Here is a 12,843-nt window from a genome sequence, read left to right on the forward strand (position 1 = left end):
CGACGGTGCAGTATGCAAATCACTTTGCGCCCCACCACTTTCAAATGTCAGCCACCGCCCCTGCTTTCAGACTCCTCACCCACGCACACAAGGCTCTCCACGACACGGGCCCGAAGTACCTCAACAGCCGCCTCACTTTCTACACACCCACCCGCCAGCTCCGATCCGCCAGCCTTGCCCTCGCCTCCGTCCCACGTTTTCGGAAATCCACCGTCGGAGGAAGATCCTTCTCCTACCTGGCAGCCAAGAAATGGAACTCCCTCCCCACTCACCTACGGCTGACCCTGGACCATCTCTCCTTCAGGAAACAACTCAAGACCTGGCTGTTCAAGCAGTAGCGACCCCCCCCCCCTTCAGCGCCTTGAGACCCTTACGGGTGAGTAGCGCGCTATACAAATTTATGTGATTGATAAAGTAGATGTCTAACCAATGCTTTAAACTAATTCCAACTAAAACGGAATTCCCACTAATGTTGCTAGAAAAACTACCCATCAATGGATTGTTTGACTTTTGTTCTCGTTTGGGCTACAAAATGGCTATTGTGGAGAATGTCGAATAACTCTGCGTATGTGACAATTAGCACAATACCGACTGTAGAAACTTTGGGGCATAAGGTACTTCATCCCTGACCAGGATCTAAAGTCTGTAGTCCAGGCACCATTTCTTTCGAGATTAAACTATGGAAATGCTCTCAGAAATCCATGTGGCCTCCGCTTCCAGCTGTGCTCCATGTGGTCACCTGCTTTGTACTGAATGTCAATAAACTAGACCACATCTTTCTCACGCTGCATGATCTTTAATGGCTCATCATCAAAGCAAGAGCAAAAATAAAGGTTGCCTGCAGCATTAACTAGCCCTTCATTGCTAAGAAACTGAAAATCTGAGGTTCTCAACGAGCCTCTGTAATTGAAGGAAGAGCGGAGCGTGAAGCACTCATTATCTGGGAGTGCTACAAGGATTTGGAACTCTCTTTCCCACCTCTGTGTAACCCTTGTCTTGCTACCTTCAAAGAGGAACTACAAATCCTCCTTTTCCAAACATACTTTAACTAATGGCTGTCACAATTTCCACCCCCTCATTTCCATTGCCTTAGTTAGTAAGCATAGTACTGGTTCTTATTCTGCCTCCTATTTGAGTACCTTTTTGGCACTTAACCCTGGAGTAAATGTGCCTTAAGCTTCTGTTCGCTATAATGTCCTTGAGCCAAGGTTATAATGTAGAGAAATACATGAATAAAGGAAAAACTAAATAAACAATACATGTTTATGTTACATATAGACACTGATTTATACAATACACTGAAAACTGTGCATTTCTAATTGCCTAAACTCCATTGCGAGCTGTGTCATAGTCATTGTTGCCAACTGACCCATGTTATGAGTGAACATTTGAGCCAATTCCATTTTTTCAAGGTACGACGTGCGGGGATGTTTTGGTCCTATTTATGATGTATACAGAAAACTACAAGTCCCAGCATTCTTGGTGTTGATGGCTGAGAACCCGTATAGACCAAAAGCCACCGATCATGACAAGCATCCAGTTGGCAGATATTTGCAAAATGCTTATCATGCATTTAAAGCTCTCGAAAAATAAACCTACATTGAGAAAAACACACTCGATACCCTCAAAAAGGGACAGAGCTAGAGAAGAAGGAGGACCCAAAGGTCACCGCTTTGGTCGCCCTGCTCAAGTCCCTCTTCTGTTTCTCTAGCGGTGTCGCTGTTCCTGAGCCATCATGGCGCCCAAAGTTTCCTGAGACTTAGACGAAGGACTGAAGGGGCTGTAATGGTTGGTAAATATGGCTCTCCGTTGCTGAGCCGTACACTGACGGCGGCCGGCACTGTTCCAAGATGGCGGCACCTCTATCACCTGTGTTTTCTGGCCGCCGCCAGCGTGCCTGGATTTCAGGTCCTTTAGGGGATTGTAGTCCTTATTCTGGATATGTTACTGTCTTTGACTTTCGCACGAACTACATCCCCCGTCATGCCACGCTCAATGTCTGTTGCGTGCGCCTGCGCAGTGCAGAGGGCTGCCTGGAGGGCAATGGCGGCGCTGAGGCTGCGGGCGGTGTGTGGTCTCCTCCGTGCGCTCCAACACGAGAAAGGTGAAAGGGCCGAGCCTGGCAGCAGGGAGGGGGCAGCGTCTGAAGAGAGATAGCGGGGTGCAATGTGGTGCGCTGTGAGTGCAGTGTTGGGGCACTTCTAGGGGTGACTGACAAACTTATAGTGAGTGTGTACAAACAACACCTCAGCCCCTGCCAGGGACACCGGCTTCAGCAGCCGAAGCCCCTTCACTCACAAGCACAGCGTGCCAGTTGTGTCAGCTTCACTCACTCACATGACAGGTAGCAGTAGTGTCATTGTCATCTTCACTCACAGTGTTGTACAGCTTTCACTCACAAGCACATCAGTGGCACACTTCCCACTCACAGGACAGGTACTGCACAAGTAGCAGTAGTGCAACCTTCACTCGCATACAGTGTTATACATCTTGAGCTTTCACTCCCAAGCACATCAGTGCAGGCTTCCTACTCGCAGGACAGGTACTGCACTAGTAGCAGTAGTGTCAGCTTCACTCACAGTGTAGTACAGCTTTAAGCTTCTTTCAAAAGCACAGCAGTAGCACACCTCCCACTCTGGACAGGCACAGCACAAGTAGCAGTAGTTTAGACTTCATTCGCAGTGTTGTACAGCTTGAGCTTCTTTCACTCCCAAGCACAGCAGTGGCACACTTCCCACTCACAGGACCGGTACTGCACAAGTAGCAGTAGTGCAAGCTTCACTCACATACAGTGTCGTACGGCTTATACTTGAGCAGTAAAAATTGCGTTTAGTGGACAAAATAAACGTCAAAACTGTGCAAGACTCATTCTATACACGCCACCAGGATCTGTTGGCCTTAGTCCTGCTAGCTCACAGTTTACCGTCTGTACCCCCTAACCTTGCAAACTAACAGGTGGAGTGTGCAACCTCAGATCATGACAACCCTGACTCCCCAAGGAAATCCTGGAAATAGATTAGAACCCTTTCGTTTGGTAACTCATGAATACCCAAAGAGACACATGGCGTTTTAATTATTTGAATATTTTTTAAATATGTAGGGGTGCACACCTCTTTTTCTGTTTTTTTTGTTCCTCATTTTTTTATCTCTCTCTCCTTCATACAATTGCGTGCAGAAAGGTGAAAGGCATGCCCAACTGCCATAGGTTAATAATAAACGTTATGTAGGATGGGACTCCAAAGCCCCAAAACCTCTTGCACAGCTTCATGCCGCCACTGGCGTGCATGTTTATTCAAAATGTTCTTTTAGCCATTTTCTAGTGTTCCATCATTTAACGATACTCCTTAATCTTCTTTAAACACATTTTTTCTTCTTTTTCTCCCAAATCCACAACAGCGGTATACTGCCATTTTCAATTTTCTAATATTCAATCTGTGCCAATCCAGGCCTCTTCAAAGAATATGAATAGTGCAAAAGTTCATCTCAAGCAGCCTTTTATTACACGTAAAAACCCAATGCATTTCGGGCTATATGCCCTTCTTCGGGGGTTGCTACAATTAAAATGAACACAAGAGTTACAAGTCATAAATAAATGTAACATCTGCAACATGATTTCATTAAAGTGTCCTTTTTTTTAAAAACATTTCATTTTAGTGCATTGCATTATCCTCTGTATTTAACTTCCCCATGAAACAGTTCTTCCCTTCCCGGCTGTAATCCAGAGAGCTTCCAATAGTCCGTTTAAACTCACTATAGCTGTCAGGTGGTCTCAGAATCTCTCCCTCCCTTCAACGTATACTTGCTGAGTCCCTCTATCCTGCACTACAAAACACCAAAGCAAGCCAGATCTTACTTCTAACCTCTTCCGGTATGAAAATATTATTTATACTATTTATACTTCAATCCGCCCTTGGTGCTGGACTTTTTCTCACCCTGCTGCGATAGCGTATGCGCCTGAAGATGTCCCAAGGCCTCCCAGAGCTTTTTAATACAAGTTAAACGTGTCTTCCATCCCGTTCTTAAACATACCTGCTATGCTAGTTTAAAAGCCTTCCGTCCTCATTTCTTCCTCAACCAGTGAGCTGCTCCTCTTCCCTCCCGCGCTCTTAAATCCCTCCACCTGTGAGCCCATAAACCCTCACGATCGGTTACAACCCAGAAATTTCCCACCTGTTGCGTGCCTCATTTGTCGTGAAAACTACATTTCCCAACAGACATTTCGTAAAAATAGTATGCAATGTTCATTTGTGAAAACGTAAACATGCCGCTAAACTCTTCTATATCCATTTTCCTATCCTTGTATGCTTGTGCGCTTGGGATGAACTTGGATGTTACGCCAGCTGTGTGGATTTTAACGTTCTGTTTCATTTTCTTATTCGTCAGTCTCTTTATTCCACGGGTGCAATCCCTAGTTGTAGGGCTGTAGTTATGAACATTTTTTAAAGATGTAGGGGTGCACACCTCTTTTTCTGTTTTTTTTGTTCCTCATTTTTTTATGTCTCTCCTTCGTACAATTGCGTGCAGAAAGGTGAAAGGCATGCCCAACTGTCATAGGTTAATAATAAACTTTATGTAGGATGGGACTCCAGAGCCCCAAAACCTCTTGCACAGCTTCATGCCGCCACTGGTGTGCATGTTTATTCAAAATTTTCTTTTAGCCATTTTCTAGTGTTCCATCATTTAACGATACTCCTTAATCTTCTTTAAACACATTTTTCTTCCTTTTCTCCCAAATCCACAACAGCGGTATACTGCCACTTTCAATTTTTAATTATTTGAGCATCTTGATTCTTGAGTAAAATACATGCATTGTAATAATCAATAGAAAGGAACAGAATGGTGTGATCAGCATTACGAGAATGGTGAAGAAGATAAACAGATCATCCATTGTGCTGGTACAGAGAATATTTGCTTGCATGTAAGTACTGTAATCTATTGTACTCCTACCTAGTTTACCTATTCTAGTGTGAGTGAATGTGCCAGAATCCCTGCAGGGTAATCCAACGTCCCGCAATCTGTGAGTTAATGTCATCAGGGAGTCTGTTTTGCTGAAGAGATGGGCGTCATCCTTTGCAGGAGGTAAAGAGGAATCTGCTGAGCTTGAATTCCAGAATGGGGCGACCTCACATTGCCAGCGAAATGCTCCTCTAACTAAACAATGAGTGATGTTTATCTAATAAGCAACACCCATGTTGCCATGCAGAAGTCCGAGCCAGGCTGCCATTATTGATTCCACCCTGACAGAGCTGTGGCCAAGTGAACAATAATAACATTTCGAGCAGTGAGCTTTAGCTTTCGTACAGGATGTTCAATGAATTTGATTATGGGCCTACGAAGATGTGCAAATGTAAGCAAAGCTATTTCTTGGAACAATATCTGTTCCGAGCAAATATGAACCAATAATATCTAAGTCCATTCTTGAATATTGTAAATGTAAAAGGAATAGAGAGTACATGGGCTGTATACTTGCCATCACAAGTTACCTAGCCCCATGATGACTTTTCTATACCATAAGATGTTTACCAACATCTTGTCTTAATAAATCCTCACTGATGCCAGTGTTGGATTTATTACTAAACGCACACAGGAGACCCCTTATAGGGTCTCCATACAACCTACCAAGCACTGGTGTGGTCTCTGACTAGTCTTAGCCAGCCTGCCACCACCAGACAAGTTTCTGACCACATGCAGTGAGAGATAGTGCTCTCAGAGGCCATAAACAAAGCCTGCTCTGGGTGAAGGAGCCCATTTTGGGATTGCAGGAATTAACCTATCATGACTAGGGTAGTGCCCCTTCCCACAGGAAGCATTCACTTAGAGGGTGTAGACACCCTGAAGGTCACCCCCTTTAACACTCCTAAATTTAGTGTTTCAGTGGTATCCCTGGACATCAGATTCGATGGATACAAAGAAGATACGAACAAAGAAGAGCTACTGACCCGAGAACAGAAGACCTGCTGCAGAATTTGTGTCACAAAATCCTGCCTGTTGATTCCAGGACTCGACAATAGTGATGTGCTGTCTCGTCTTGCAGTTATGAGAACGTCAAGAACCCCGAAGCACCCCCAGCCATTTGCTGATCGCCAGTGAACTCACTTGGGGTAGAGGAACGAATCCCCTGCAGACCGCAGGCATAGAACCAGCAGAGTCTGGTATACTGATTTGCTGCTCCCTAGCGACCCGCATCATCCCAGCAAAACAAGGTAGATCCGCTCCGAGAGTCCTGATCTGTCTCCCCCACCAAGTGTGAAGACACCTGGATCCACCGGAGCCGTGCCTCACCAATACCCCGCAACCTACACAGACACAATCAAGAATGAGGTTTGAAACACACGCGCAGACACAATGAATAATGAGGTTTGAAACACACACACACACACTTTTTCTATGTCTCCAATGGAATTGTCAGGTGTCTGATACGACGGTGGCTTCATAGGGTTTCCCTCCCAGGCACGAGGTGACGTTGGTCTGTGGGTCGGACAGGCCACCGGCTGCCGTGGCGTCAGCTCTCTGCCGCCGCGAGCCTTGAATGTCCCTTTGCCCCGCCAGTCCAGTAGGTGAATCGGCGCAGAGTGGCACCAAGCTGTACTTGACACCTGCCTTTATGAGCACCTCAGTGTTTGCCTAAAACACAATTCGGCCTTTAAAGAGAGACTGTGACACAGCCCATTCAACAGATAGATGTCCACGCCACACACCACCGCTGCGGCATCGCAGCTAGCTTAAGTATTTGTTCGGAAAGCAGAAAAAACAGCATAGATTAATGTCCGAAGGAGGCAGGAAGGGAGGGCTGCTTAAAAGAAAGGGTGGGAGTGTTTACATTTGCTTCATGTCTTGAGAGATGTTTCCTGGAACAACGTGTGTCAGTGGCTCAAACAGAAGAACGGGGACAAAAAATGTGAAATCAAAGTATTCCCACACGGTTCACACTAATTATGTGGTGTGTGGCAAACATTTGGAAGACAGTGATACTGTTCATACCGTGAAAAAGACAACGCAAGGTTGCACAGAAACACCCCATTAGGCAAGTGATATTTCGAGGAAAGTAGAAACATATTAGTTAAAAAAAATATTTACCCATATATTTAAAAAAATCGAAATTTGAAGTGCAGTGTAATTATAAACACGGGCCACTGGTACAAAATTCACAGAACCAACCCAAACAGAAGCTATTGGCATCGTACATGAAAATGCCTTTTATTTATGTTTTAAAAACCAACAAGTAAGTAAAAGACATTGCCATTTACAATGCCAATTGCTCAATTGCTCAAAGTCTCACAACTGTGAGACCTATTGCATTGCAAATGCTTGTTTGTGTCTGTGATTGCTGCCATATGGTGAAAGTACCTGTGCCTTGGTCATTTTTGGTTTTGAAAATCTGGTCATGGCATTATGTGATGCGTTGCAGGAATCCTGTATGTTCTTGGCGGCTGGTGAAGAGTTGAATACTGGGATGTACAGTTATTGGTGTTGCTTGAAGATTGCATGGATGATGGGCTAGGGTGCTGCTTTGTATCTGGTGTAGATAAAGACTCCTAGGGTGCAGCTTTGTATCTGGTGTAGATAGACTCCTAGGGTGCTGCTTTGTATCTGGCCTACATAAAGACTCCTAGGGTGCTGCTTTGTATCTGGCCTACATAAAGACTCCTAGGGTGCTGCTTTGTATCTGGTGTAGATAAAGACTCCTAGGGTGCTGCTTTGTATCTGGCCTACATAAAGACTCCTAGGGTGCTGCTTTGTATCTGGCCTACATAAAGACTCCTAGGGTGCTGCTTTGTATCTGGTGTAGATAAAGACTCCTAGGGTGCTGCTTTGAATCTGGCCTAGATAAAGACTCCTAGGGGTCAGCTTTGTATCTGGTGTAGATAAAGACTCCTAGGGTGCAGCTTTGTATCTGGTGTAGATGAAGACTCCTAGGGTGCTGCTTTGTATCTGGCGTAGATAAAGACTCCTAGGGTGCAGCTTTGTATCTGGCGTAGATAAAGACTCCTAGGGTGCTGCTTTGTATCTGGTGTAGATAAAGACTCCTAGGGTGCTGCTTTGTATCTGGCGTAGATAAAGACTCCTAGGGTGCAGCTCTGTATCTGGTGCAGATAAAGACTCCTGGTGCAGCTTTGTATCTGGTGTAGATAAAGACTCCTAGGGTGCTGTTTTGAATCTGGCGTAGATAAAGACTCCTAGGGTGCAGCTTTGTATCTGGCGTAGATAAAGACTCCTAGGGTGCTGCTTTGTATCTGGTGTAGATGAAGACTCCTAGGGTGCTGCTTTGTATCTGGTGTACATAAAGACTCCTAGGGTGCTGCTTTGTATCTGGCGTAGATAAAGACTCCTAGGGTGCAGCTTTGTATCTGGTGTAGATAAAGACTCCTAGGGTGCAGCTTTGTATCTGGTGTAGATAAAGACTCCTAGGGGTCAGCTTTGTATCTGGTGTAGATAAAGACTCCTAGGGTGCTGCTTTGCATCTGGCGTAGATAAAGACTCCTAGGGTGCAGCTTTTTATCTGGTGTAGATAAAGACTCCTAGGGTGCAGCTTTGTATCTGGCGTAGATAAAGACTCCTAGGGTGCAGCTTTGTATCTGGCGTAGATAAAGACTCCTAGGGTGCAGCTTTGTATCTGGTGTAGATAAAGACTCCTAGGGTGCAGCTTTGTATCTGGCGTAGATAAAGACTCCTAGGGTGCAGCTTTGTATCTGGCGTAGATAAAGACTCCTAGGGTGCTGCTTTGTATCTGGCGTAGATAAAGACTCCTAGGGTGCAGCTTTGTATCTGGCGTAGATAAAGACTCCTAGGGTGCAGCTTTGTATCTGGTGTAGATGAAGACTCCTAGGGTGCAGCTTTGTATCTGGTGTAGATGAAGACTCCTAGGGTGCTGCTTTGAATCTGGTGTAGATAAAGACTCCTAGGGTGCTGCTTTGAATCTGGCCTAGATAAAGACTCCTAGGGTGCTGCTTTGTATCTGGTGTAGATAAAGACTCCTAGGGTGCTGCTTTAAATCTGGCCTAGATAAAGACTCCTAGGGTGCTGCTTTGTATCTGGTGTAGATAAAGACTCCTAGGGTGCTGCTTTGTATCTGGTGTAGATAAAGACTCCTAGGGTGCAGCTTTGTATCTGGTGTAGATAAAGACTCCTGGTGCAGCTTTGTATCTGGTGTAGATAAAGACTCCTAGGGTGCTGCTTTGTATCTGGCGTAGATAAAGACTCCTAGGGTGCAGCTTTGTATCTGGCTTAGATAAAGACTCCTGGTGCTGCTTTGTATCTGGCATAGATAAAGACTCCTGGTGCTGCTTTGTATCTGGCATAGATAAAGACTCCTGGTGCAGCTTTGTATCTGGCATAGATAAAGACTCCTAGGGTGCAGCTTTGTATCTGGCATAGATAAAGACTCCTGGTGCTTCTTTGTATCTGGCATAGATAAAGACTCCTGGTGCAGCTTTGTATCTGGTGTAGATAAAGACTCCTAGGGTGCTGCTTTGTATCTGGTGTAGATAAAGACTCCTAGGGTGCTGCTTTGTATCTGGTGTAGATAAAGACTCCTAGGGTGCAGCTTTGTATCTGGCGTAGATAAAGACTCCTAGGGTGCTGCTTTGTATCTGGTGTAGATAAAGACTCCTAGGGTGCAGCTTTGTATCTGGCGTAGATAAAGACTCCTAGGGTGCAGCTTTGTATCTGGTGTAGATAAAGACTCCTAGGGTGCTGCTTTAAATCTGGCCTAGATAAAGACTCCTAGGGTGCTGCTTTGTATCTGGTGTAGATAAAGACTCCTAGGGTGCAGCTTTGTATCTGGCGTAGATAAAGACTCCTAGGGTGCAGCTTTGTATCTGGTGTAGATAAAGACTCCTAGGGTGCTGTTTTGTATCTGGTGTAGATGAAGACTCCTAGGGTGCTGCTTTGAATCTGGCCTAGATAAAGACTCCTAGGGTGCAGCTTTGTATCTGGCGTAGATAGACTCCTAGGGTGCAGCTTTGTATCTGGTGTAGATAAAGACTCCTAGGGTGCTGCTTTGAATCTGGCCTAGATAAAGACTCCTAGGGTGCTGCTTTGTATCTGGTGTAGATAAAGACTCCTAGGGTGCTGCTTTGTATCTGGTGTAGATAAAGACTCCTAGGGTGCAGCTTTGTATCTGGCGTAGATAAAGACTCCTAGGGTGCTGCTTTGTATCTGGTGTAGATAAAGACTCCTAGGGTGCAGCTTTGTATCTGGCGTAGATAAAGACTCCTAGGGTGCAGCTTTGTATCTGGTGTAGATAAAGACTCCTAGGGTGCTGCTTTGAATCTGGCCTAGATAAAGACTCCTAGGGTGCTGCTTTGTATCTGGTGTAGATAAAGACTCCTAGGGTGCAGCTTTGTATCTGGCGTAGATAAAGACTCCTAGGGTGCTGCTTTGTATCTGGTGTAGATAAAGACTCCTAGGGTGCAGCTTTGTATCTGGCGTAGATAAAGACTCATAGGGTGCAGCTTTGTATCTGGTGTAGATAAAGACTCCTAGGGTGCAGCTTTGTATCTGGTGTAGATAAAGACTCCTAGGGTGCTGCTTTGTATCTGGCATAGATAAAGACTCCTAGGGTGCAGCTCTGTATCTGGTGTAGATAAAGACTCCTGGTGCAGCTTTGTATCTGGTGTAGATAAAGACTCCTAGGGTGCTGCTTTGTATCTGGCGTAGATAAAGACTCCTAGGGTGCTGCTTTGTATCTGGTGTAGATAAAGACTCCTAGGGTGCAGCTTTGTATCTGGCGTAGATAAAGACTCCTAGGGTGCTGCTTTGTATCTGGCGTAGATAAAGACTCCTAGGGTGCTGCTTTGTATCTGGCGTAGATAAAGACTCCTAGAGCGCTGCTTTGTATCTGGTATAGATAAAGACTCCTAGGGTGCTGCTTTGTATCTGGTGTACATAAAGACTCCTAGGGTGCAGCTTTGTATCTTGTGTAGATAGACTCCTAGGGTGCTGCTTTGTATCTGGCCTACATAAAGACTCCTAGGGTGCTGCTTTGTATCTGGTGTAGATAAAGACTCCTAGGGTGCTGCTTTGTATCTGGCCTACATAAAGACTCCTAGGGTGCTGCTTTGTATCTGGCGTAGATAAAGACTCCTAGGGTGCTGCTTTGTATCTGGTGTACATAAAGACTCCTAGGGTGCTGCTTTGTATCTGGTGTAGATAAAGACTCCTAGGGTGCTGCTTTGTATCTGGCCTACATAAAGACTCCTAGGGTGCAGCTTTGTATCTGGCATAGATAAAGACTCCTGGTGCTTCTTTGTATCTGGTATAGATAAAGACTCCTAGGGTGCTGCTTTGTATCTGGCGTAGATAAAGACTCCTAGGGCGCAGCTTTGTATCTGGCGTAGATAAAGACTCCTAGGGCGCTGCTTTGTATCTGGTGTAGATAAAGACTCCTAGGGTGCAGCTTTGTATCTGGCGTAGATAAAGACTCCTAGGGTGCTGCTTTGTATCTGGTGTAGATAAAGACTCCTAGGGTGCAGCTTTGTATCTGGCGTAGTTAAAGACTCCTAGGGTGCAGCTTTGTATCTGGTGTAGATAAAGACTCCTAGGGTGCAGCTTTGTATCTGGCGTAGATAAAGACTCCTAGGGTGCAGCTTTGTATCTGGTGTAGATGAAGACTCCTAGGGTGCAGCTTTGTATCTGGTGTAGATGAAGACTCCTAGGGTGCTGCTTTGAATCTGGCCTAGATAAAGACTCCTAGGGTGCAGCTTTGTATCTGGCGTAGATAGACTCCTAGGGTGCAGCTTTGTATCTGGTGTAGATAAAGACTCCTAGGGTGCTGCTTTGAATCTGGCCTAGATAAAGACTCCTAGGGTGCTGCTTTGTATCTGGTGTAGATAAAGACTCCTAGGGTGCTGCTTTGTATCTGGTGTAGATAAAGACTCCTAGGGTGCAGCTCTGTATCTGGTGTAGATAAAGACTCCTGGTGCAGCTTTGTATCTGGTGTAGATAAAGACTCCAAGGGTGCTGCTTTGTATCTGGCGTAGATAAAGACTCCTAGGGTGCTGCTTTGTATCTGGCGTAGATAAAGACTCCTAGGGTGCTGCTTTGTATCTGGCGTAGATAAAGACTCCTAGGGTGCAGCTTTGTATCTGGTGTAGATAAAGACTCCTGGTGCAGCTTTGTATCTGGTGTAGATAAAGACTCCTAGGGTGCAGCTTTGTATCTGGTGTAGATAAAGACTCCTAGGGTGCAGCTTTGTATCTGGCTTAGATAAAGACTCCTGGTGCTGCTTTGTATCTGGCATAGATAAAGACTCCTGGTGCAGCTTTGTATCTGGCATAGATAAAGACTCCTAGGGTGCAGCTTTGTATCTGGCATAGATAAAGACTCCTAGGGTGCTGCTTTGTATCTGGCATAGATAAAGACTCCTAGGGTGCTGCTCTGTATCTGGTGTAGATAAAGACTCCTGGTGCTTCTTTGTATCTGGCATAGATAAAGACTCCTGGTGCAGCTTTGTATCTGGTGTAGATAAAGACTCCTAGGGTGCTGCTTTGTATCTGGTGTAGATAAAGACTCCTAGGGTGCTGCTTTGTATCTGGTGTAGATAAAGACTCCTAGGGTGCTGCTTTGTATCTGGTGTAGATAAAGACTCCTAGGGTGCAGCTTTGTATCTGGCGTAGATAAAGACTCCTAGGGTGCTGCTTTGTATCTGGTGTAGATAAAGACTCCTAGGGTGCAGCTTTGTATCTGGCGTAGATAAAGACTCCTAGGGTGCAGCTTTGTATCTGGTGTAGATAAAGACTCCTAGGGTGCTGCTTTAAATCTGGCCTAGATAAAGACTCCTAGGGTGCTGCTTTGTATCTGGTGTAGATAAAGACTCCTAGGGTGCAGCTTTGTATCTGGCGT

At 45.3% G+C, this 12,843-nt stretch overlaps 1 protein-coding gene across 2 annotated transcripts in view; it reads left to right on the forward strand.

Moving 5' to 3' along the window:
* Positions 1-2,010: 2,010 nt before the first annotated feature.
* Positions 2,011-12,843, forward strand: part of POLRMT (RNA polymerase mitochondrial) — a 178,158-nt gene continuing 167,325 nt past the window's right edge. The window contains exon 1 of one of the 2 annotated variants that reach the window (XM_086946739.1): positions 2,011-2,104. In XM_086946739.1, the coding sequence (XP_086802865.1) occupies positions 2,044-2,104 (61 nt within the window). In that variant the 5' untranslated portion in view covers positions 2,011-2,043. The remainder of the gene's footprint in view (positions 2,105-12,843) is intronic. The other variant, XM_086946740.1, reaches the window with a different exon arrangement.

The sequence above is a fragment of the Lissotriton vulgaris genome, chromosome 12 (assembly GCF_964263255.1).
Source record: "Lissotriton vulgaris chromosome 12, aLisVul1.2, whole genome shotgun sequence".
Taxonomy (NCBI): Eukaryota; Metazoa; Chordata; class Amphibia; order Caudata; family Salamandridae; genus Lissotriton; species Lissotriton vulgaris.